Source organism: Podarcis tiliguerta (assembly GCF_965153285.1).
Source record: "Podarcis tiliguerta genome assembly, chromosome: 1".
Classification (NCBI taxonomy): Eukaryota; Metazoa; Chordata; class Lepidosauria; order Squamata; family Lacertidae; genus Podarcis; species Podarcis tiliguerta.
The window spans coordinates 100,986,284-101,012,902 of record NC_139534.1 but is presented as its reverse complement, the minus strand read 5'-3'; the positions used below and the strand labels follow the sequence as shown (position 1 = coordinate 101,012,902).

The window sequence follows — 26,619 nt, the reverse complement described above, 5'->3', positions numbered from 1 at the left end:
CCATCATAATGAGAGGATTTGTTCTTAGCAGATATTTATCTGTCTGTCTGAATGCATTTATACATGCATAGATAGGTAGGTATGGGATTAACAGATAGGGAAAACCTTCTCCCGAGAGAAAATCTTGGACATTCTCCTACGTCTGAAGGCAGCCCTGTATGGGGAAGTTTTTGTTTTTTAAAAAATGTTTTTAAATATTTTATTATATTTTTATAGATGTTGGAAGCTGCCTAGAGTGGCTGGGGCAATCCAGTAAGATGTGCGGGGTATAAACATTAAAATTATCATTATGGAATGAGATGTCCCTATTTTCATCGGATAAATGTTGGACGATATGGTGAACATTGGGAGACAATCCTATGCGAAGCCTTTCCAAGTTCGGAAAAGCTGTTTTGGAATAAGAGCAGATTTATTGATCACTGCTGGCAATTAGGGTGGTGGGAGTTGTAAAACAAAACCATTAATGTCCGTGAAAAGTCTAGTTAGGGAGAAGTTTTGAGTCCCACTGCAAAGCTTCACAGCAGTGATCTGCTACTGGGCCTGGAGAGCCATGCAGCTGTGGTGGAACTGGGTCCATTTCATTGGTAGAGCATCTGCTTAGCACATATAAGGCCTCAGGTTCAATCCCCAGCATCTTCAGGTAAGGCTGGAAGAGATTCCTGCCTGAAATTCGAGAGAACTGCTGCCAGTAAGTATAGACAATACAGAGCTGTTGTTGTTGTTTAGTTTTGTCCGACTCTTAGTGACCCCATGGACCAGAGCATGCCAGGCACTTATAAATAGTGGGGGAGAGAAGGCAAGCAAAATGTGAGGGAGATAGAGAAAGATACAGGAAATTGAATGCAGATTTCCAAAAAATAGCAAGGAGAGACAAGAAGGCCTTCTTAAACGAGCAATGTAAAGAAATAGAGGAAAACAATAGAATGGGAAGAACCAGAGATCTGTTCAAGAAAATTGGAGATATGAAAGGAACATTTCGTGCAAAGATTACCATAATAAAAGACAAGAGTGGAAAGGACCTAACAGAAGCAGAAGACATCAAGAAGAGATGGCAAGAATACACAGAGGAATTATACCAGAAAGATATGGATGGCTCGTACACCCCAGGTAGTGTGGTTGCTGACCTTGAGCCAGACATCCTGGAGAGTGAAGTCAAATGGGCCTTACAAAGCACTGCAAATAACAAGGCCAGTGGAAGTGATGGTATTCCAGCTGAACTATTTAAAATTTTAAAAGATGGTGCTGTTAGGGTGCTACACTCAATATGCCAGCAAATTTGGAAAACTCAGCAGTAGCCAGAGGATTGGAGAAGGTCAGTCTACATCCCAATCCCAAAGAAGGGCAGAGCCAAAGAATGCTCCAACTACCGCACAATTGCACTCATTTCACACGCTAGCAAGGTTATGCTTAAAATTCTACAAGGAAGGCTCAAGCAGTATGTGGCCCGAGAACTCCCAGAAGTGCAAGCTGGATTTAGAAGAGGCAGAGGAACCAGAGACCAAATTGCAAATATGCGCTGGATTATGGAGAAAGCTAGAGCTAGACAGACCAAAGGTCTGGTTCAGTATAAGGCCACTTCCTTTGTTCCCCTGCCCTCCAATCTATCCCCCTAACTAATTCTGCAAGAAGCTTCTACTCTAACACCTTGATCAGATGTAAGTGCAAGTTAAAGGAGGGCAGGCACATATGTTTGCTGTACAAGAACCAAGCAAAAGTCTAAAGGATAATTTGTGACATACTGTGCATATGTTTCGTAGGCCAGAATCAACTGACAGATAAATGATCTAGATCTGCAAGCCAATGAAAGAGCCACAATGTATTAGTTAGTCTTTGAGATGCCATGGGACTCTTTGTTATACGGTGGTACCTTGGTTCTCGAACTTAATCCGTTCCGGGAGTCCGTTTGACTCCCGAAACCATTCGAAAACCAAGGCAAGGCTTCTGATTGGCTGCAGGAGCTTCCTGCACTCAAGCGGAAGCAGCGTCAGAAGTTGGGCTTCCGAAAAACATTCGCAAACCGGAAAACCTATTCCGAGTTTGTGGCATTTGGGAGTCGATTTGTTCGTCAACTAAGCCATTCGATAACCAAGGTACGACTGTATTCAGGAGCTTGTGTTCCAGCAGGTTTCCCTATTGGGACCATTCAGTTTCTGTACTTTGGTACAATCTGTTATATAGCATGCTAAAATAATACACAGCATTTTCAGATTCTCTTTATCAGTTTGCATCCAATTATTATCACATTCAGGATCTTTTTTTATTGATAGCCTTCTCTTTTCTACAGGTCACTTAAAAACCTTCGGGTTTTAAGTTGGATAAAAATTAACTGGAGCGATTTTAGATGTGCAGTGCTGTCCAGGAGGTCATTCCTTAACATATATTTGGTATAATATTAATGGTAAGGTAAATACAGAAAAACCCCCACCATGAAATAAATCTAGCCACCAATATAATTGATGAAATACTTATAACTTCCCACATTTCAAATGACACATTCTATCTTCCTCTAAAAGTCTACAATAAACACGACTGTAAAGAAACATCAAATAATATTCAATTAAAATTCTATCATAATCATCTGAGATGCTTCAATAAGGTCAGGATGAACAGTACACATTTTGTAAATAGCACTCTGATGAGTTGTATACAAATCTAATTTAATTAGCACTTTCTGAATCTTTGTAATGATGCAAAATATGGGCACAATCCAAGCTCTTTAAGCACTTTTAAGTGTTGCTGATTTAACAGCACAGAGGTAAGCAGCTCGAGTTCTCCTACTGAAATCAATGTGGCTTAAAAGTAGCAAACTTTGGCTGTATTGTACCCTATATGTTAATACATTTTCATAACAAATTAAACAGATTACACAACAGAATGACCTGAAAGCTTTAGCTTATTTATCCTTTCTTAGATATCAACAAGGTAACAACGCAACAAAATTCCTGTGTTATACGCCAGACATCATATGCAATCTTTATATGTTTGATACAATACATTATCATGAACCGCTGGCAGAATCAGAGCATGCAAGTTAAACTTGAACCAAGGTCACACAAATAACAAAATCACTTAATTCACAATCTCAACATCCTAGAGAAACTCATGCGGCCAATAGTTTTGAATCATTTTTAAATTGCCTCTAAACTTTTCTCTAAAGCCATAATGAAGCTTTAAAACATGGACATTACTCATACCGGTTCTGAAAGCAGCAGCTGCATAATGCAGGACAACAGTTTCCCCATCCTATCAGTTTACAAAGAATATTTCTTATTGCTGATATGTTGTCTCTCTTATCTTAAGATAGCATTCCCTTTTGAACAAACTGATTAAGTGAGCATAAGCTTCTGATAAACAGTGGTTATTTTCAGTGCAGTGAAAGAGCCCATAATCAAGTTAATTTTTTAAAATATCTTGACTAGCGTGACAAATTATGCCCATTTTGATCCTATTGCTTGGATTGTGATTCTGTTTAGGCTTCTTGTGTCATGACAAAACCGAAACACATGCACAGCGCATAAGCATTTGTCAAGATAATCTGTTTGGCACGTACTACCTAAGAATGTCATGAAATTTTGGGGAACACCACACTGATTATCTAGTACATCTAAGATCTAGAGGACATGCTATCTTCTAAAGAAAGATAACTATCGTTTTGAATGTGACAGTCAACAGCAGTAAAAAAAGAGAAAAAGGTGCTGGAAAACTAAAAACAGGGGGAGAAAATCGAAAGCCAAAATGTGAACAAGACCAAAAATATATATATAAAATTTATTTTCACAATATAGTGATTTATACTTAAACAAATGCGCACAAGCATTCGGGGAGCCAACTGCTACTTCACAGTGCAATACGACTAAGTTCTGTGAGATCTAAACCATTACAGCACAAATAATACTTGCCCTCCCTCTGTCATTAACATTCTTTCTAGAAAGAAAAAAAATATGAATTTGTAAAAAAAACCAAAACTCATCATACAAGCCGCAATAACATCACATAGTAGCCAAGTAATTGACAGAACTCTTAGATCTCACGACTAAGTATACTTAACTTTCGTTTTGTAAAGCCATTGTTTTTACCTGTAAAATGTGGCTTCCCAAATGTGACTCAAATACTTCAGTGGCAAGGGCACTGGGGCTTCTCCTGCGCTGGGCACCTATAACTGAATAAAAAAGCAATTATGTTGTAATCTCTACACATCCAGTCACAATGCATCCCTGATCCGAGACCAATTTATTGTATGTATTATTCATTAAAACGTTTCGTTCAATCTCGCATTTGAAAACCACTATTAAATAAAACACTTGGGGGAACACCACACAGCTCACCAGAACCCTGGTTCTCCACTTGCCCCTCGGTGTGCAGGGATATACCTACTGGCAGCACAACTGGTCATTGCAGGGAATGGGTCACAATGGGCATGTCTTCAGACCCTGGTTTAGATCCCTTCCTCTGCTTGGCCATATTAGAACTCACGGGGCTTGACACAACAGTGTGGGAAGGCTCAAAAGGCATGCAGGAGTATAGATCTCCCATTTTCATCCTGGTGATGTGCTTAGGTACACAACTGTGTGTGCACAAGGAAGAGGGAGTTGTGGGGAAACAGATCTCTATGGGGTCCCCCTATGCCTGAGCACTGTGAACATACAGGGAAGAATCATTATTGAATATAATTTCTTGTTAAGGATTTCGATTGGAATAGTGAGATTGAATGGGGGGGGGGAGTTTTCTAAGGGTCCAGGATTTGAACAGTCTTCTTCTTCTTCTTCTTCTTCTTCTTCTTCTTCTTCTTCTTCTTCTTCTTCTTTAAAACAGAGCCTTTGTGTAAAGGACTCCATCTCAGGGATCACACCAGCAGAAATATTTTGAGGACAGGACTGAATTAATGGGAATATAAAATAAGTCCAAATAACAGTATGATACATGTTTTGCAAGTCTATGTATCCAAAGGAACCTGTGGATGTACAAAACATTTCCAAAATCAGCAGGGACGTCCTCAGACTAAGGGTCAAACTCTATGCAACATTAAACACATGCTTGATAATGTGTGTCATTCTTTCATTAAAACAAACAAACAAACTTTAAATAGTAGCCATGGTGAGGAATGAGACAGACCAGGATTCAAGACAATGGTGTTTGGGATGGTGAGCAAACGTTTCCTCCCATGATGTGGTCTCAGGGAAAATTCTTCCGCCACCAAGCCACAATTCGGCCTGGAAAAGAAACAGTGGAAATGGCTGCTTCTGTCCCATGCCAAATAACAGCTGTATGTGCGTGCTTGTGACTAAAAGCAGCCACAATGAAAGAAACTCACAATACCAAACAACACATTTAGTCTTTTTGGTGCCAATATAACCTGGGCATTGCCCCATCTCTTTGTTTTATCATGGCAACATATTTTGTCTCAACCCTGTGTCTTAAAAGTCAAGGAACTAGCTCCCATCTAAAAATTAGGGCCAGGAGTTTTTAACTCTTTTTCTGACTGACAGAGAAGCAACCAGTTGCTTTCCTCCTAACTAAGGCTCATATTTGCAAAAGGAAGCTGGATCTGGCTGGAACATAAGTTGAGCGGCAACTGCAGTGATGGATCGGGGAAGAATTGAGTGCTCTGTCTTGATTTGCACAAAACAAGCAGGGCCAGGATTTTAAAGACACAAGGTTGAGATGGAAAGTGCAGTTCTTCCCTGAGTTCCAACGAATGTCCTTCTGAAGAACTTCCTCTTCCCATGCCCGATGACACTATAAAGGCTGCTTCCTCTCCCACAAAAAAGGTACAACACAGGGTGCATTTGTTCAAAGCAAATGAAGTAGGTGAGCAAGGCTTGTCACTTTGCTAATCCCAACAGCTATATGTATCTTGATCAGGGTGGGGGAAGGGGGGGTGCCAATTTTCTTTCTAATTTCACACCTTCATTTCCTATGCTTGATGCATTTTCCCAAACTGTCTGTTATAACTGTTTAGAGAAAGATTTATTCAAAAGCAAGGACAGCCAGAATGCACAAGAAGAAACAACATTCCTGGGAGTGCTAATGGAGAGAAGTTAAGAGAGCTGTGCACCAAGATCTCTTGCAACGTCAAAGAAGATGCCATCACACAGTGCACAGTTCTCAAAGCACACTGTCAGAGAGTTGCCCTCCCCACACACTGAGCATCCTGAATGATTCAATGCAAGAAATTTGGATCCAACCTCTTGGAACATGTGGTGCATCCATTCGAAGCAGCAAAACTGCTTTGATCATACTACCAGAGTACAAACGTGATAGAAGCCTAGTTCTGATGCAGCACCCCTACATTCAAAACTATTTTATTTCCAAGTATTAATTGTGGTGAAGATTTTAATACTATATGCAGTGGATCATTAAGGGGTGCGCAGACAAAGAAGAAAACATTTTACTACAGGGTTTGATTTCACATGATCCCCTGACACTGCATGAAGAAACAAGATGAGGTGTCACAAACAAAGGAAGTTTGCTCCTTCAGCTTATAGAGAGAAGGGAGACTATGGCTAGCTGGGACTCATGCTCAGTTAAGGACATAGAGCTCTTACTTGTGTGGGCTTCCACTTCTGTGGAAAATATATGCTTATCCCTTGGCAGTGAACAGAAAAGGCCTTGTGTGGGTGGAGGCTGCAAGTATTCACTCTCATGTCTACAAGGAACTCCTGGACCCAAGTGAAGGTTTCTAGCGTGTGGAATGCTGTTCTAATGGAATCTAGCCTTACTACCAAATGTTTAATTACACAACCCATATAATGTGTGGCACTTAACAGCAAGCCCAAACATAAATGCACCTTATATAAGCAGGAGTTATTGTAATACATAATGTCTTGTTGGTACCAGTCTGATTATCCATCAATCCAGTGAAAATAAATTTTAGAGCAATGATTTGTAAGTGCGCTCTATAATATCAAACGTCAAATCTGATCTCTGCACACAAAGACATATGACACCTACTGACAGGAGACTGGGGATATTGGTTTAGAAGTGTAACATTACGGATGTTACATGTAATTTCTTTGCAGGAAGCATTGCACTGTTCATATTGAACAACAAATTTACTGCTGGAGTAAAGTAATAGCCAGCAAAATTAGAGATGGTGAACCAACACTTTGTGTCATCTTCATCTGCACTTAGAAAGGAAATCAAGGTCATATATAAAACCAGCTCAGTCTTTCTATTTTATATAGGAGTATTTATTGAAATAGTACTTTGGGAGAAAAACAATAGATTTTTTTTAAAACGTCAGAATCATTCATTTCATAGAGGGGCTGAACAGAAATGTCACAGTAGTGCCTTGTTTCAAAGTAATCTCTTTTATTTTGTCTTTTCGCTCTACAAGATGATTTCCACTTCTCTGATCTTGAGTCATTTTGCTCTTCCCTGATTCCGTCACTCATTCCCCCCCAAAGATAAATTAACTTCTGCAGTTTCAAGCATTTTTGGTGAAGTGCAACATAACTTCACAGCATATTAAATTAGATTTAGTAGGGTTGCCAGACACGAAAACAAATGGCCTTCCTTCCCTTTTCAAGACCTTTCACTATAAACTCTATCCCCCATAAGAAAGCATTTTTTAAAAAAAAAACCACAGTCAAAGAAATCCTTTCTTCTTTTGGTTTGTTGAGAAAACCTCCCAACCACTCTTTTTAGTTGCCTGTGGAAACTGCATGTTTGTTTAGCAAAGCTTTCACTCTTTTGATACAGCAGTATCCTGGGAAGGATGGTAGGATATGAACATCAAGTCTGAACACTGTTATAGAGCATCAGACTACACTAGCTTGCAAAGCAGAGAGACCTAAATCTGTTGTCTTGATACCCACCCCCCTGCTTCTGATCCCTAAGGTTCATGTTTATGACATTTGCAACATCTGCTACAAATGCTGAGGTAAGTCAGGCACAACCTTATTACTTCCAATCTAATGCTCCCTTAATCCACAGGGCTTTTGTATGCCACAAGTATGTCAAGAACCACAGGATGTACATGGGGAAGGATGCAACACATGCATTTCTGAGATTCACAGTCCACAAAGGCATGCTGTAGTTTTAAAGTCCTTTTAAATCTACTGTCCCCTTTGACCACAATTCGTCACTCCCTCTACTGCACAGCCCTCACCTCAAAAATAAAATAATTATTGCAGATATTATGACATTTCCAGCACACATGCTGAATTCCTGTGTGGCATAATTTAGTTTATTACTGAAGGATGTCTTTTTAAAAAAATGTTAATGACATTTTAGTGAAACCTTGTAAACTTTTGAAAATTTCATTTTTTTAACAACTTGTCATTTTTCAGCTAGAATTATTTTGTTTATGTGTTTATATTAAAATCTATGGGTCCCATTTCTGCCCTTAGGGCCCCCACAATAGCATACAATCCTATTGAGGACGTGCGTGGCACTGTGGTCTAAACCACCGAGCCTCAGTCTTGGGTTTGCCAATCCTAAGGTCGGCAGTTCGAATCCGCACAAAGGGGTGAGCTCCTGTTGCTTTGTCCCAGCTCCTGCCAACCAACAGTTCAAAAGCATACCAGCACAAGTAGATATATAGGTACCACTGTGGTGGGAAGGTAAATGGTATTTCCATGTGCCAGAAGTGATTTAGTCATGCAGGCCACATGACCTGGAAAATCTGTCTGCCGACAAATGCCAGTTCCCTCGGCCTGAAAGCAGAGACGAGTGTCACACCCCATAGTCAAATTCGACTGGACTTAACCATCCACGGCTCCTTTACCTTTTACCTTACAATCATATTGAAAAACTGGGCCCAAACCAACAAAATAAATTTCAACAAGAATGTTCTACACCTAGGCAGAAAGGTACACAAATATGAGGTGCTGGACACTTGGCTTACCAGTAGTACATGCGAAAAGGACCTATCTAGCGGTCTTAGTAGACCACAAGCTTAACATGAGTCAATTTTCCTCCCAGCCTTTGTTGCCATTAACTTTTCAGAATATCACATTTATGTGTGTATGTTTTTAAAGACATTATGATCACTGACATCAGCTGAAATTTACATGCTAGGCTGCATCAACAGAAGTATAGTGTCCCACTCTCTTCTCCCTTGATCAAACTACACCTGAAATACTGTGTCCAGTTCTGCACACCACAATTTAAGAAGGGTATTGAACGTATGTAGAGGAGGGCAACTAAGATTATCAAGAATCTGAAAGCCAAGCCTTATGAGTGAGTTGGGTATGTTTAGCCTGGTAAAGAGGAGACTGAGGGGAGATATAATAGACATCTTCAAGTATCTAAAGGGTTGTCTCCTTCGGAAAGTGCTGGACTCTCCTTCCTTTTAAGCAGAGGGTTTAAGCAGACGTTTTTAAGTGGAGGTTAGATGGCCGTCTGTCATGAATGCTTTAGTTGTGACTGCTGCAAAGCAGGGGGTTGGACTATTTGACCCTCAGAGTTCCCTCCATCTCTACAGTTCTATGATTCTAAAAAGAGAATAAAAGTGGGGTCATGGAGGAGTATTTTCATACAAGAGAATGTACCAGGCAATGCCAACCCAGGAGCAGAAGGAAGCAAAGAGGTACAGAAAAATAGCCAATATATGGAGATAGCAGGAAGGAGAAATGGCTCAAACAAACAAATATTAAATCAAATGGGAGGTCATTGAAAAGGGGGGTTTCAATGGAAAGTATGGAAATGTAACTATTGGCATGGCACCAAGAAGTGATGTACTACATGGTTGTGATAGAGATGCAAACAAAGACATCAGATTTCTACAAATAACCCCAAACCTCCCTTGTCATAAATTATCGCAACTTTGCTTCCCCCTCCTTCCCCCTTGATGCATGACATACTTCTTGATGAGCCATAAAGACAATTATGTCATCTACTTCTTGTCCATTATAACGTTTGGCTCTGTTTTTGTAATCGTCTATAAGAGTGCCTTCCGTTTGCCAAGAAAACAATCAAGCAACCGTTGATTGGAAACCATGCAAACAACCCATTATATAGCAGACTGCAGTATGTGTTTTACTATGTGAGAGGTGTGGTAAATATCTCTTATGCCTCCACTATCTTCAGGAGGCAGCAAACATCCACTACTGTGTCTTTGTAGTCAATGAACTCCTGCACACAATGAAATCCTGGTTTAATGAACCGTGATCTATAGGAGTTCTGTCTACCCCTTTTGATCACAGTTTGCTCCTCCCTTTGTGCGAGCTGAGAAACAAGCCACCAAGCCACCAAGCCACAGTTAACCATACCTTCCCATTATGTTTCAACCAGCAAACTAGGATTAATGGCTTTCCAGCAAGCCAGGACATGAAGCCGTAGTTTAAAGCTGACTTACAAATCTTGCAGATTTGGAAGCCATTGCCATAGTTTCCAATCCAGGTGTCATTGGAAGCTGATGTTACCTGTAGCTCAAGTATGAAGGGAGGAACATAGCAATGCTCTGTAAATGCTTGAACTCTGTTGGCTCCTCAAACATGATCATGCTCTTCCATAGATAACCTGAATGGCTCTGCTACTCAAAACATTCACCTTTACCTTGTTCCTTAAAGAACTGAGTTGAAGGCCCCTGGATTGATGGCTTCTCTTAATTTGCTTCTCTTGTCATCCGCCTCATGTCTACCCTACCAACCCTCTTCCTGGTTTATTTGCTTTGAGGTGAACCAATATGGGCCACCTTGGAAGTAAAGCACATTCAGTTTGCAACTGGACAGTGGCCATTTTCCCCCTTCATTTCAAAAACAGTAAATCATATGAAATTACAAATTAATGTTGCCATTATATGGAATTATAATCCAAGCAGATAATTTGCACTGAAACTGGGCCCCCAAAACAACAGAACACTTTACAGTCTTACAGCCATAACTAAACCTTATTATTGTACTTTATGAATTCTTAATTTTCCTACCATTCAGGCAGGGGAAGTTTTAATGAAGGCTAATAAATGAAGTGGGACAATCAATCAACATTTTGAGGAAGAAATATGCATCAGATGCCAAAACTGAACTGAGTATAATTAACCCAAGGTTCTCATAAGAACTGCCTTTGCAACAAGCCAATTATTTTTGCTGGTTTTCCAGATGCTCTTTTATCTATTCATAATGGATTGGGCGGGAAGGCAAAATGTTACTATTTTACCTAAAATAAAAACAATGAAGTTTGAAGAAACCATCATATTTACATATGTTCAATCCATCACAGATATGGGTTTGAGACACTACTGATGATCCATGGGAATTATTTCAGTCTAGATGACAATAGAATAAATCGTTTTGTTGATTATTCAAGACTCTGTAGCAACCTTTGGGGTCACTACTAATAAAACATGACTACATACTACATTAAAAAAACTACCTATTGAGTGTACAACTCCTTGAGTGTGTTGGTTTCTTTTTACCAGAACAAGAGTAGCCTTTGGAGACTGCTATTCGGTTCCTTGGGTGTTGTTATATGTTTGTTTGTTATTTATCAAAAGCCCTATAATTCAATAACATAGGAGAAATAAGGAAATAAAAGGTATTCCCTACATTTCCTTATTTCTCATAAGGAAATAGTGGATGTTATGTGTTGTTCTTCAAGGGGCAACGTTTATCTCCAGTGTTTCCTTATCTCCTATAAAGCTACTGGGGGAATAAACCTGTTCCTTATCTCCTATAAAGCTACTGGGGGAATAAAACCTGTTACCCCTTTCAGTTTGGTGTCATCTGCAAATGTGATGGCCATCACCTCAATTCCTTCATCCAAGTTGTTTAGAAAGATGCTGAACAACGATGGGCCCAGGACAGAACCTTGTGGCACTCCACTTGTCTCTTTCGGTTTGCTCAGTCAACCAACTACAAATCTACTTAACAGTTACCTCCTCCAGCCCTTATTTTACCAGCTTCCTCGCAAGAATATCATGGAGGACTTTGTCAAAAGCCTTCGTGAAATCTAGATACCCTATGTACTTCCCACTTATGCTAGAAAACCAGTTGTTGACCCAATATAAATAATAAACCACTCTCCATTAGCTAACCCATATTACCAAGGGTATGGAAGTAATATTTTGGTTTCTTCCAAGCCTCTAGCTTCCTAAAATAATCCCAGAAGCATTCAGAATATTGATGCTGCCATTAACAGAAATAATTGTCTTCTGAATGGCATATATTTAGATTTCATTCACTAACAACAGTTCTGCAGAAATGGGAAAAATACAGCATGATATTCCAAAAACAATCTGTTTCAGTTTCTGGCAGAGAGCTTTAGAATGGAACATGATGCATTTAACCCCCGTTCATCTTTTTCTCTCAAACACTGTCAACAAATTCCCTTTTCATACCACCTACCAAAACTTAAGCCTTACATCCCCCCCCCCAATGGTTAGCAGTGGGGAGCAGTGTGCTGAGATAAGATGGCGCCCGGCACACTTCCCCTGTGCCGATGGACTCCTGTGCCTCTAAGTTCTGTTTAACCCTGTAAGTTCTGATTCTCCTCACACAGTGATGGACCAGGACTTGGGGGTCACTATTGAATGGATCTTGGTCCTTCCTGCAATGGTCTTCATCTGACTGGCACATGATAATACAGTGTAGGGCTTCTCCTCACTATTGTAATAGAAGCAGCAAGTTCACACACACAGAGGTGCTGTCCTATTCCCTCTTCCTCAGTTCCAAAGTCTTCTTTATGATAGGTTTGAGGTATTGGTTTACAACCAGCTAGCCAGATAGTTGGCACAGCTGGAGCTGGGGAGCTAAGTCAAAACATGGTTTAGCTCCTGGCAGTAGCAGTAGCAATGGCAGAGCAATGCACCCACAATTCTACCCCATGCCCCACCTTTAAGCCATGATTAGGTTCATTTATGGTTTGATATGACCTGCAAATGAGACCTACGTATGAGGTGGAAATGTGTCAGCATTCTGCATTTACTTTCATTGGATCTCACCTTCCATGTGATGATGCCCAGTCACCTACTGTAGATTTTATATATGTAGCAGAAATGCACAAGACACTAGTACAAGATTCATGGTGCTATATACTCTCTGAACAGGTTAGCAGGCTAGTGCTCCCCCTTCAACACATACATATTTAGAAATATCCCAAGAGTATCCTGCTCAGTCTATTCTATAATGATGATGGGCTTTACTGTGTTTATTGTTAGCCCATCTGGACAACAGATGTGGTACTTAATGGCTGCAGTGTTTCTTATTATAGCCCAGTGAATATTTTTAACTGAGACAATGGTCTGACTGACCAGTCCTTGGAAATATAGAGACTTCTACCTAGTTTACTTATGCATACACAAGAAAAGAAAACTGATTTAGGATTTATTTATTTTTTTACCCATATTGTGGCTGAAAGCTTTGAACAGACCCAGAGCATAAAATTTGCATCAGTCAAGTACTGATCTTGACAAGCCTCTATTGAGTCCATTAAAAGAAGGAAAGCTGCCTGAATTTCAAGCTTGGAGGCCTCTAATTACCTCATGCTTAAATTTAACTACGAAACTCAGATAAATTGCTGCATTAAAACTATAGACGATTCTCCACCTGATTTGTGCTGGTGAATCTACAACTATGTGATGCTGATCCTAGTGAGACATCCGCACAACCTTAGGGGATTAAATTTGAACCTACTTCTAAGCAGCATAGAAGGGTGATTTAGTTTCATTGATAAAGCTATTGGAGATTATATTGGCTGAAAAGCAATACAGCTATCATAGTCAAAAAGAACACTGGTGGAACTGGAGCATCATAGTTGATGAACAACATATCTAATCAGATGTAAGTCCCATTGAGTTGAATGAGCTTTATTCCAAGAAAAGTGGGTTTAGGATTGCTGTCAAAGTCACTGACTACTGTATTGTATTTGTACAGTGCAATCCCATAGATGACTACTAAGAAGTAAGCCCCACAGCGTTCAATAATGCGTACTCCCAGATGATTGCAGCCTTAACCTTTTAATTCTTATTTTGTAATTGTTTAGTTGGTAATTTGAGCATTTTTTGAAAAGATACTATATAAGACAGACAAATTAAAAGTAAATGGGTGGCATCCAACTAAGTCATACATAAAATGGGAATACTCTAAGAATGACCAGTGCTGGATACTACCCAATCATTTTTTCCCCACTGTGTTTCGGTTTCTGCCCGGTCTGTTACATTCCTCAGCTAACAGCTGCTGCATATGGGAATGAAGGGGTAGGTTTATGCAGAGGTGTAACTTATTATTGTACCAATCTGAAAAGCCCCATCTGGAATCCCACGGTATCCCAGTGTCATTAATGTGTGGGATGAATTAACAGCAAAGACTATGTTCCTAACCACCAGTGTGTTAACTTAAAACTGTACATGTAGCCAGACTAAAAATGTTTAACTAATTGCTAAAGATGACAAATGCTGAAAATAAACCTAACTATTCTGCCATTAAAAACATCCATATTTTATCCAGTGAAAACCACATAGCAGTAGTTTTTCCATGCCAATATTATCCTGGGCTATTTATCTAGTTACAAACTTCTACAGACATGAAATATTTTAAGAAGTTCTCTGGAAATGGCCTGAGGTAATTTCAAACTTAACAGACCCTGTCCCACCAGAGCTCATTACACTGAATTTTATAACAAAGTACCCTCTACTTAATTTTCAGAGTTTAGCCAGGCGTACCAGAAATGCAGCTGCATTAAGTGCAATTAATGGTATAATAAAAGCAGTAGAGGGCTGTTTAACACTCAAGAACCAGCAGTAAACAGAGGCTTCATGTTCTCTAACAGTCAGTGATGTGTCAAAGTGCCAGAAGTAAAAGATTTCCTCTACTTAGAGAGAAAAGGAACATTTCCCACTGAAGACAAAAAGTATGCATTTGTAAATGATCTAAAAATGATCCCCTCCAGTTATGCCACCAGCATTCCTCACTCCCTTTGAGAAAGTGTACACAACAATAAACCCATATTCCCTTCAGTGAGAAAAAGAGGCAAATTCAATTTCATAAAAAGAAGACTAACAACAAGTGACTAGTATAACACAGAAAATGCCACTCTTCCCACTTTACAGTTAAACAAAAAGGAGGCAAAAAATATCACTTTTGCCAAATGAATTAGTAATAAATTTTGTTTCGTTTAACATAAAAAATAAACTGAGTAAATAGCAGGTTTTAAAACTGATAGTAAAATTATGATGCTGACCTGTCTGTGATTAGCAAAGTTGTTTTTTTGGGAAAGCTTGACAATACAGAATTATAGGATCTGAATACAAAGGTGAAACCAATTATTTTGATAACTGAAAGAGCCTAATCAACTTTTTTTTAGGGTTTTGTGTTTTTTACAACTTTACATATAACATATTCCCAATGGGTCATGTTTGATAACATCTTCTTTATTAGATTCAATTAAAAATGACAAAGTCATGAGCAATCAAACATATAACACAGGTAATCAACAAGGCAGTACAGTCGTACCCTGGAAGTCAAATGGAATCCATTCAACTTCCAAAACATTGAAAAACCAAAGCGCGGCTTCCGATTGGCTGAAGGAAGCCGTGGAAACCCCATCGGACGTTGGGCTTCCAAAAATAGTTCGCAAACCAGAACACTCACTTCCAGGTTTGCGACATTCGGGAGCCAAAACATTCAAGAACTAAGCTGTTCAAAAACCAAGGTACGACTGTACTGCCTTAAAAATGAATAATGCTTCACATGTTGATTATCATTGATTATAACCATATTAGAATATTTCAATACTTTTGCCCTCATCTTTTCATATCCCTAACCAAATCTTCTCTAAACGTGATCATATGAAGAAGCCTCACTATATTTGCTACATATCCTATCCTATCATATCCTAAATACCAAAGATGTATCAGTGATGTCTTCATTTCCCTCTAACAGCTTCCAACTCATGATTTAGCTTGTCAGCAAATAATTAATAATAATAATAATAATAATAATAATATGTCGACATACAAGAAACAACTTCTAATTTCCTTTCCATGGATTTCATAATAATAGAACTTCTGGATTACCAATCAGTTCATCCATCAAAATATTCAAAGCCAAAATGTATTTATTATAATCAGCATTCCACCAAATGTGTGTGTGTGTGTGTGTGTGTGTGTGTGGTGAGGAAGGGAAATCAATAGTTTGATAATCATCCTTGACAGTCACTGGTGAATGCTGAGTTGGATGGACCAATGGTCTTGGCTTTGTATAAGGCAGCTTCCTGTTATTCTGCTATCTTCCTAAATAGTAAGCTGACCCAAGTTCTGTATCATCTGAACCAAGGTAGCCAACGTGATGCCTTCAGGATGGACTACATCTCTCATCTTCACAACCACTTGCCCCCATTCGTTGGGCAGATGGAAGTCATAGTCCAACAACATCTAAAGGAGCATCTCCATCCCCATTATTTAGCCTGGACACAGCTCCAAGGGCCTTCTGGAGGTTCCCTCACTGCGAAAAGTAAGGTTACAGGGAACCAGGCAGAGGGTCTTCTCAGTAGTGGCGCCTGCTCTGTGGAACCATCAGATGTCTCCCATCAGATGTCAAGGAAATAAACAACTATCTGACTTTTAGAAGACATCTGAAGGCAGCCCTGTTTAGGGAAGTTTTTAACATTTGATGTTTTATCATGTTTTTAATATTCTGCTGTGAGCCGCCCAGAGTGGCTGGGGAAACCCAGCCAGATCGGTGGGGTATGATGATGATGATGATTAATAATAATAATAATAATAATAATTTGTTGTTGCTGCTGCTGCTGCGGCTGTAATTCTAATAACAGCCTCTCTTGTCCTGCCACATGCTGCTCTGGTGGTTCTCCTGACGCACAAACACCAGAGTCAGAGTCTCTTGCACTAGCTGACGTCAGCAGGACTCATTAGCTGAATGCAGCCCCCCAGCCCCCTGATTCCTAGCTGTAAATAATAGTAATTTCTACATTCCTTGTTTAAAATATTTTTGAACTGGCGAAAAATATTCTCGGGCAAATACTGAAAATGTGCTTTTTAAAAACAGCTTGAGTTCATGCGAGGAAGCATATATATAAAGTGGAACCATAGAACAATATAATGAGGAGTAGAAAAAACATTATAATGTTTTCTTGAAACAGTATGCTTCTACAGGTGTAAGAAACCAATTCTTGGGGGGGGGGAAAGCTTCACGTTATGAAGAAGATCCAAGAAACTAATAAATCACTACCAGTAATGCTGTGATTCTCAGAATGTCAGTGCAAAATCAATGTGTAGATGTTGACATAAAACTTAATTAAAATATAAAAATAAAAATACATTCTGGACAGACAAGGATAACTTAGTTATAAGGCATTTTGTTACCCCACTAGTCTTGATACTATAATCATGGCTATATAGTTATATAGTTTTCAGGAGCTATAACACAAGGAGCAGTTATGGAGGACTACAAATCTGGAATTCAGGGGAAATATTTAGTCAACATTCATTGCTCATTAAGAATGCCAGAAAAAATGATTTTGGGCCCTTTCCAGATGAAAGTATTACAAAGGAAATACTTTCATCTGAAAGGGGTCCTATGGTGCTTTTTATCAGTCTTAATGGGTAATGAAACAGGAGCTAGAATCCTGCCATTTTTATATGTGTGGGAAGCCACCCAGAGTGGCTGGGGCAACCCAACCAGTTGGGTGGGGCATAAATAAAAAAGTTGTTGTTGTTACACTTTTTGTATTCTGTGTGAAATGTTCTGTACACCTTATTTCTGGTCTGTTGGCTATAATAAACGGCTGGTGGTGAGATAAAAGTATTTTGGCATTTGGAATGCTCATTGTTACTGAGATATTATGAGGGATAATACTTTTGAAAATTAGAATTTGTTCCTATTTTCCTAGTTTGAAGAGAGAGGATCTCCCCCATGTGGCAAGACTATCCACTCCATATCCATTCTGTGGGGCCTAGATGTTGCACTATTAGGATACTATTATAGTAATAACGAAAACATCACATTTATTTTGTTGTCGAGGAAAGCCTTGGAGTTCCATTAAAAAATACGTAAACCCCTTTCATCACTGAAGCATGCCAAAGTATGTCATAAAATGAAACTTCAATACTAAAGTGCTTCAGGGTGCCATTTAATTTCTATAAAGGCTAATGATGTTAAGAAAGTCCAATGTCTTCAGGATGCTTAGAACTTGCTTAAAACCACCACAGCAGAACAGAACATTCTAGTAACAGCTAGAATGCAAGCTATAGAATAGGAAAGCCTCGAACAATGTGGTTGATATGCCAATGTGGTTGATATGCAGGGGCAAGGAAACCTACAAAGGCAAAGAAGACCACACTGGCAAAAAAAAAAATCTTGTTGAAAGGAAGGCGGGGGAAGCACTAACACTAGGAAAACAAATATAAGTTTCAAATAAGATAAATTGTAGTCGTATTCGCGAGGAGACCCATTTGCCCCTTCCTTCAGGTCACAATACCGTCAAGTAAAAACTGTCCTTAACCGACATCCTATTCTTTTTTTAGATATAGGACTTTAGTGTTCTTTCATAAATTTCACTGTAAGCCATCAAATATTGTTGTATGCAATGGAAGGTGAGATATAAATATGTTAATAAAATGTGTTAATGATAACAGGCAACCTTCCCCCCCCCCAATAATTTAGTTATTTAAAGTGTTTCTTACCCAAACTTAATTACATAAGGCAGTTTCAAGTTCACAATATGACTAAAATCAAGGCGAACTAGTCACAATCGGGCAGCTGAAACCATAAATATTGGCATAAGAGTCCACTAAAAGCCCAGGTCTTATCCTGGCATCTAAAATTTAATAGAGTAGCTCCCAGCTGTAGGGGAAGAAAGTTTAAAAACTGGGGTGCACCATCAAGAAGACATTGCCATATAGCTTAAGATAGTCCAGCCAATGAAGCCTCCCCCACAGATCTTTAAAATAGGCAGGTCTACACAGGAGACATTCTTTCCGATATCCTGGCCTCCAGCTGTACAGGGTTTTGTAAGTGAGTACAAGTACCTTCAAGAGGGCTTGATAACCTATGGAGTCTTATAGGCAGTCAGTGCAGGGCTTTTCAAAGGAGCTTGCCAATGAGAAAATGCCAAAGAATTGTGTGTACAGCATTTCCTTATATTTCTCTGCACCACACTTCTGATTGCTTTATCACTGGCAACTGGTGTTCTCTAAGTGGGCAAATGAGAGGAAGAAGGGTCATACACTTCAGAGCTACATTAGCTGTCAGGGAACTGCCATCGGTTCAGGGGCGAGAAGGGAAAAGCCGGATGGATTACAGAGAGCCCCCAAAGATCGTGGGAAGCAGCACTTTCTCAGCAGAGGAAGATAGCCACGCCTCTAGTGGAGAGAAGATGCAGGGAGCGGAGGAGGCAAGGCAGTGCCAGGACACCTTGCCGGAGCAAAGCGGGGAGGAGGGAGGTCCCCCGTTACCCAAGCCTTCCTTGCGCAGAAAGCTTCCGCGCAGAGAGGGGAGGCGCAGACTGGGCGTCAAGAAACTACTCTGCTGGGGAAGGTTTAAGGACCGCCCACTCTCAGATTCTGCCAGTGAATGAGCCAGCCAGGCTCTCTGCATTCTAAAGGTTTTAATAAGAAAGCTTTAGAACACACTTCTGAGGCATATTGCCAGATTGCTCTCAAGCAACCAACCAATACCTCTAACATTAGCAGTTCACTGAGGTGAAGCCTCAGGCGTTGTCAACCCTCAACCAAGTTCTATGCTGCAGCAGCCATTGATTGAGATCGTCAGTCTAAGGCTTTGTCATCACCATCCCCTCCCTTCTACAAGCCACCACAGTGGTAGTGGAAATTGGCTGCCAGTTTACTGTACAAACTTCATATTGCTAAAAAAACCAAAAACAATCCATTTTCTACCTATCTAGTTTGAATGTCAGGGGATTTTAAGGTCTGTCACTCAGCAGTGGAAGCCTGCACTATGTAGATCAGGTCTGGGCAAACTCGGCCCTCCAGATGTTTGGGGACTACAACTCCCATCATCCCTAGCTACCAGGACCAGTGGTCAGGGATAATGGGAACTGTAGTCTCAAAACATCTGGAGGGCCGAGTTTGCCTATGCCTGATGTAGATGAAACAGTTTGTGCTGAAAGCCTCTGTGTGTTATGCACTCCAAGGGTCCACATGTTCAAATAATGGTTGGAAAGAAGAAGAAGTCCCAGCAAAAGAAGAATGGATACAAAAACTTGTGGAATATGAGGAAATGACGAAACTTACCGGAAAAATAAAAAAATAAAGATAACTTTTTTAAAAAGAAATAGTTTATGGGATATTTACAAACTGTAAAAGGATAAGAACTTTGGCAGGATTATTGTAATCACCTGCAGTTTTATAAGAGTATATATTTAAAGCAGATGAATAAATGAGCCAATTAAGTTAATTTGGATATGCAGAAAATATTAAAAATAAATTTAAGGAACCGCAGAAAGAGAGGCAAGGAAGTCAAGTTTTGAAATGCCAAAATGACTGTAAAATTATTGAAATGTATAAAACTCAAAATCATAAATAAAATATATATTTAAAAATATATGTTCAGATAATCGAAGCCCATCGCCATATTGTTTTACAAACCCTTACAAAATTGCCATTGAGCCTATGAAGTTCATTTTCTGGAAATCTGCCATCTTAAAAAGTTTTATTCCTCAAGGCCATCACTTTTTGGAAAATGGTGTTCTCCACAACAGAGAGGGCTTAGCATGTCCTACAGCATGATGCTACTTTTCTTCATTAGTCTAAAGTGATGGTTCTCAAAGGGTGCAGGTCACACTCACTGGTGTGGCAGGAGAGGATGGCAAGTGTGACAGGAAGATTAAAGGACAATCAATATTTTATTTTGGGAATGATTCATGTTCTTAGGTAGCTGCATTGTTTTATACTTTCTGGGTGTCCCATGATCGTATTATTAGTATTATTTCTTCTTATTTCTTTTTTATTTTTCATGACATTTTAAATGTTTTCAATATTCATATTTTATTTGAAAATTTTCAGTGGAAAAGCCGAAGAAAAAAACACACCCCAAACACAAAGTGGTTGTGTTCTATGTCATAGATCAAACACTGCTAGGAGTTTTCCAATGTATTTCTTTTCAATAAAAAAATTGTGGTGCAAGCAAATTTTTATTCTAAAAGCGTGGCCCGGAATAAAATGTTTGAGAACCACTGGTCTAAAGGGATCCCTCCATCTCTCTGTCCTTATTTCAAATAGCCAGTCAGAGGATCTAGTATACTTCAGCAGAGAGATTAAACAATAATAAAATAAATAATCCCCCCCCTTGTTGTTGTTTAATCTTTAAGAAGAAAAGCAATCAAAAATAAATTGAAAGAAAAGAAAAGAAAGCTTCGGTTAATTTTACCTCATTTGCGCTATTCAGGAATAGCATACTATATCGCCATAAAAATGCTTTAAAAATAATAATAATCCCCCCCATATATGGGATTTGTTTGTTTATTATTTCTACAGTCATATACTTCGTAACTTAATGCCAGCCATCACCCAAGTTGGTCTTGGCAAACAAAAAACAAAAAAACACACAAACACACAAAACTACCACCACTGCAAATTTTTCCCAATATGGCTACCAGTAACTACTACTGTATCCTTGTGGAATTATACAGCCAACTAGGGAGCAGTCGTGAATCCATCCAACCATATGGCTGTAAGAGCAGCCAGCCAAGTGGCCATGTAGGGGAATCAAGTATATTTGCTGAGGGCAGGGGGCCCACCTTGGTACAGCCAAACAGCTGTCTGCTCTGGGGTTTACATGCCTTTGGTTAAAGGGATGTGACACAGTTAATGCAGCTTTTGGCTGGATTAATTCAATTTATAAAAAATTAAAAGAACCACAATAGAGGCTCCATTTTTTGTACAAAATAGGCTTGAGGTACCTGCACCCCTTTAGAATGTTTTAAAACTTAACATAGAAAAGGAAATCCTGTTGTACAATCAGAAAAAAACCAGCAACTTTTCAAAACTCTCTAGATTCAGAGAACCACACATATGCCACAATTAAATAATGACTCATTCCAACCAGGTAAATCCCTACAGAAATATGCCTCCATGTGATGAATATTCAGATGCACAGGACAGGAAAAACATCTACTTAGTTTTTTCTTAACAGAAAACCCACTTTTATTGGATTTATGTACAAAGGCACCTTCAGTCCCTCACATTTTTTTCTCTCACAGTGCTATTTTCAACAATTGATTTTAGTGGTTACAGTGTCAGACTAGGACTGGGGAGATGGGACTGGGTTCAGATCCTCACACAGCCATGCACCTTATCAAATGGCCTTGAGCCAGTCACCTTCTCTCTGCCTATCCAGACTTACAGGGTTGTTTTGAGGATTAAATGGGAAGCAAGCGAAGTATGCTACCTTGAGCTTCTTGGAGGAAATTTTGAGAAGCATACAAAATATATTTATCTATCTAGATCTCTATCTAGATGCATATATTCTAGAGTTGAAAAGCAGCACAACCTACTTTCACCTAAATTTTCATTTCAACAGCTCTTATACCATTGTACCTCTCCCCCTCCTCCGCAGCCCTAAAAAAACACAATTTGAGGGTGAAAGACGAGAGCGCAAAATATGGTCTGAAACTCAACATCAAAAAAACTAAGATCATGGCCACTGGTCCCATCACCTCCTGGGAAACAGAAGGGGAAGAAATGGAGGCACTGAGAGATTTTACTTTCTTGGGCTCCATGATCACTGCAGATGGTGACAGCAGCCACGTAATTAAAAAACGCCTGCTTCTTGAAAGAAAAGTAATGACAAACCTAGACAGCGTAGAGACATCACCTTGCCAACAAAGATCCGTATAGTAAAAGCTATGGTTTTCCCAGTAGTGATGTATGGAAGTGAGAGCTGGACCATAAAGAAGGCTGATCGCCAAAGAATTGATGCTTTGAATTATGTTGCTGGAAGAGACTCTTGAGAGAGCCATGGACTGCAAGAAGATCAAACCTATCCATTCTGAAGGAAATCAGCCCTGAGTGTTCACTGGAAGGACAGATCCTGAAGCTGAGGCTCTGATACTTTGGCCACCTCATGAGAAGAGAAGACTCTCTGGGAAAGACCCTGATGTTGGGAAAGATGGAGGGCACTAGGAGAAGGGGACGACGGTGGCCGAGATGGTTGGACAGTGTTCTCAAAGCTACGAACATGAGTCTGACCAAACTGTGGGAGGCAGTGGAAGACAGGAGTGCCTGGCGTGCTCTGGTTCATGGGGTCATGAAGAGTCAGACACGACTAAACGACTAAACAAGAACAACATTTCCAGGTCAGCTACAAATAAAACATTCAAACACAACAATCAGTTAAACTGAAGGAAGTTATAAAGCACTGCAGATCAAAAACATACTGACAGATCAAAGCCAAGTTCAGTTAACTTTTTTTAAATTAAAAAAAATTGATCAGCAAACGTGAAAAAAGAAAACAACCTCAAAAAGTATTCGCTTGGTGCCAGTCAAACCTATTTGGGGAAAGCACTATAGAAATGGGGCACTGCAGCTGAAAAACCCTGTCACCTGTAACAACCCATCTTGACAATAAAGGTATTAATAATTATTATTATTATTATTATTATTATTATTATCATCATCTTCATCATCATCATCATCATCATCATCATCATTATCTTCAGAAGCTATGGGGGGTCCACAGAAGGGTCTTGAACAATTATCTTAATTCACTGATAGGTGCATTTATGCACGGATAGGTGCATTTAGGTGGAAATGCTATGGTTCCTTGTCATCATAGGGATGTAAAGCTAAGCAGCAGCTGTTTTGCTTGGAAATTGGTCAATAACCAGTCAAGTTGTTTCAAGATTGGTGAGATGTGTTCTATAGGGTAGGTCCCATAGGCAGTCTAGCACCTGTAATTTTTTTTTTATTTTTTTTGCACAAATTGGAAGTTTCTGAGACATCTTTAAAGGCAATCCAATGCAGTAACAAGTTACAGTCATCACATCTGGATGTTACCAGGGCAGGATAGCTGTGCTCAGCTAGTGGAAAGTGTTGTGCTATGTTTAAGATCATGTATAAATTCATCTTGTCTTCTTCTCTTATGTTTAAAGTTCTAGACAAATGATCAGTGCTCACATCTGCACATAGTTTGCATGGGCTGAGGTTCTGCTTATTGCCCCTCGTGCAGCCCATTATTGATGCCATTGCTAGTCACACCAAATAGCTGGATTTTGCTTGACGATGTTTTATAAGTGGATAGCATCATGACCTTTAAGATTCAGGGCGATTATGTGAGAAATCATGTCAGCATGATCCCATTATTTTAATTATGAGATAATTAAAATACTCCTTCAAAGTCATCATACATTCTTCATTTTTGAAGCTAAATAAGCTGACATTAAGACACAGATTCCAAGTGTTTATAGTTATCTAATTTTTCTAGCCAACAGATATAGTCTGGTTTCAGTTTTGGCATGGAAACAGCTTTGGATGACTTAGTTTGTCAGAAGAAGGACATAGATAACAAACCCTGTTAATTCTCTTGGACTTCTCAACAGCGTTTCATACCATCAGCCACGGCACCCTTCTAAATAGACTATCTGCAGTGGTTCTAGCCCTACACAGATGGACAGTTCAGGAGATGAGGCAAAACCACTGGACCTTTTATGTTATGGACTCCAAAGGGTAACACTGAATCAGTACCTAGCATCCTTAAGTGGAGTGGATAAGGGCCACTCCAAGTTCAATCCAGACACACTCCAAGTTCAATCTCGACAAGATGATAGATGGTTCGTCTGACATGAGAGGTGGATTGCAATCTATTCCGGATAGGATTTCACTCTCTCTCAATTTTAAGGGCTTAAGTGCAGTGGCTTCTGTGATATCGCCTTCAACCACATGTGACGGGTGAGCTGGTTTCCCACCCTGAGGGTGTCCCAACCTGCACCATCAAAGACAAGCGGCTGGATTTTATAGTTCTTTATTTGTGAATCAGTTGGTTACATCAGCTCCTAATGTGCAAGTGATATACAATAAAGCTCCTCGCTAATTAGCTGTCTAAGCAAATGACAACTTCAGACAGGAGTGCCAACTTGAATAACATGGGGTGGAAGGGCAGGTAAGCCCCACCCCGCGTAATTGATCACAAGATGCAGCACGCGCATACCATTTGAATGGCAATACCCACTACCTCCTCAAATATTTTATTGGGAGGGGGGGCTAAAGTGACATTAGCCCCTAGGAGTTGGCTCCTATGACTGCAAATCTGTGCCAGTCTCAGAACATTGGAGAAACAGAGTATTCATGCCCCCACCCCTTGTCCCTCCTTAGCTCCCGTGTTGCGCTCAAGCACCTGTCAGCTCCTCCTCAGAGGCTGCTCTAACTTCTCGTCTCTTCCAACTTCTCCTCAAGCAAGGTGACAGTGGGGAGTGGGTGTTCAGGGGATTCTGAAGGCATGGCCTCATCCACAGATTCTACAGATTCCAAGATCCCTTGTGGCTCTTCCAGCAAGTCCTGCTTCCTTGCTCCATGTCACCTGCTCTGGTCCCCCTTCTTCCACCTCTGCCAGGAACCAGCTCATGGGTGGCACAGAAACCCACAAGTCACTGGCCCCTTTTGCCAGACCCTCCTTCTCTCTCTCCCCTCTGCGTGCACAACCCCCCACTCCTTGGGCTCCTGTCAGCCCCTGCAAGAGGTAGTTAACCACGCCCTGCTAACATCCAGACGACAGTAAATTCCAAAGTAAATACCACCTGAAACTGCCAAGGAGTTTTCTTCAGTCACATATGCCGTCTAAGATAATCACCAAAGGTCTTTCTTGGTGCTCTGCTGCTTTTTTGGAGGATATTATTCCCATACGTTGGCTCATCTACCAAAATCTAAAACTGGGGGTGCAGGAATGCTTAAGGAGCTCCTTCCTCTTTTCTCCTGATGACATCAGGCCTTCAGTAGCCAAGGGTCTCTATGCCCTCTTCTCTGTAACTTTGGGGTAAGGGAAAACAGGGGTAGAATCTACACAGGGACATCTTTAGAACAATCGTATTCAACAGTGGTTATCGGAGGTTCAACGTTTTGTTTCTGCTGTCATTCAGTTACTGACATCTGTAGAAACTAGGATCTCTGATATTTCATTAAATTCTTTATCTCTATGAAACATTATAGTATAACCCAATTTGTACATAGCAAGAAGACAAAACAACAGATAAATCAGAAGAGCCTCACAGTAATAAAACAGGCTAGCTTTCAAAAACACCCTTCACTTTGTCCATCATATGATACTATTTAGGGTATATAATACCGAAAGGGCAATCGGATAATCACACTAGAAGCAATTTTAAACCACACTACTGCTGAAAAGTCAATTTAACTTTCCAGCTTTGTAAGACTTTGTTATTGCTATTGTTAATTATTTCTCATTTAATGGGAAATTGGCAACAAGGTCCCCAACTGTCATTTTAAATCTGCAATAATATCATGTGAAGCTTTTCGTCCTTATTCCCCAGTCCTGGATTATCAGAGCTAAATGGCAGCTCTAGAATTACCAAAGCTCAGGGGCAGGTACTGTTACACAAATTGCCAATTCAATTAACAGTGTGTAAATGCTCCACTGGCAGACTGAGGGAAGGACGGCCATTTTGGCAAGTGTCATTCCTAATTTATCAAACTGTCAAACCTCCCCACTCAGGTGCCCACGGTCACTGTCTGCCTCTTAATGTTAAATTGTG

The 26,619-nt window shown here is 39.9% G+C and overlaps 1 protein-coding gene across 11 annotated transcripts in view; it reads right to left on the bottom strand.

The window, feature by feature from the left end:
• Nucleotides 1-26,619, bottom strand: part of NPAS3 (neuronal PAS domain protein 3) — a 604,332-nt gene that overhangs the window by 318,701 nt on the left and 259,012 nt on the right. For all 11 annotated transcript variants that reach the window (XM_083452393.1, XM_083452389.1, XM_083452392.1 and 8 more), the window contains one exon: nt 4,077-4,159. In XM_083452393.1, the coding sequence (XP_083308519.1) occupies nt 4,077-4,159 (83 nt within the window). The remainder of the gene's footprint in view (nt 1-4,076; nt 4,160-26,619) is intronic.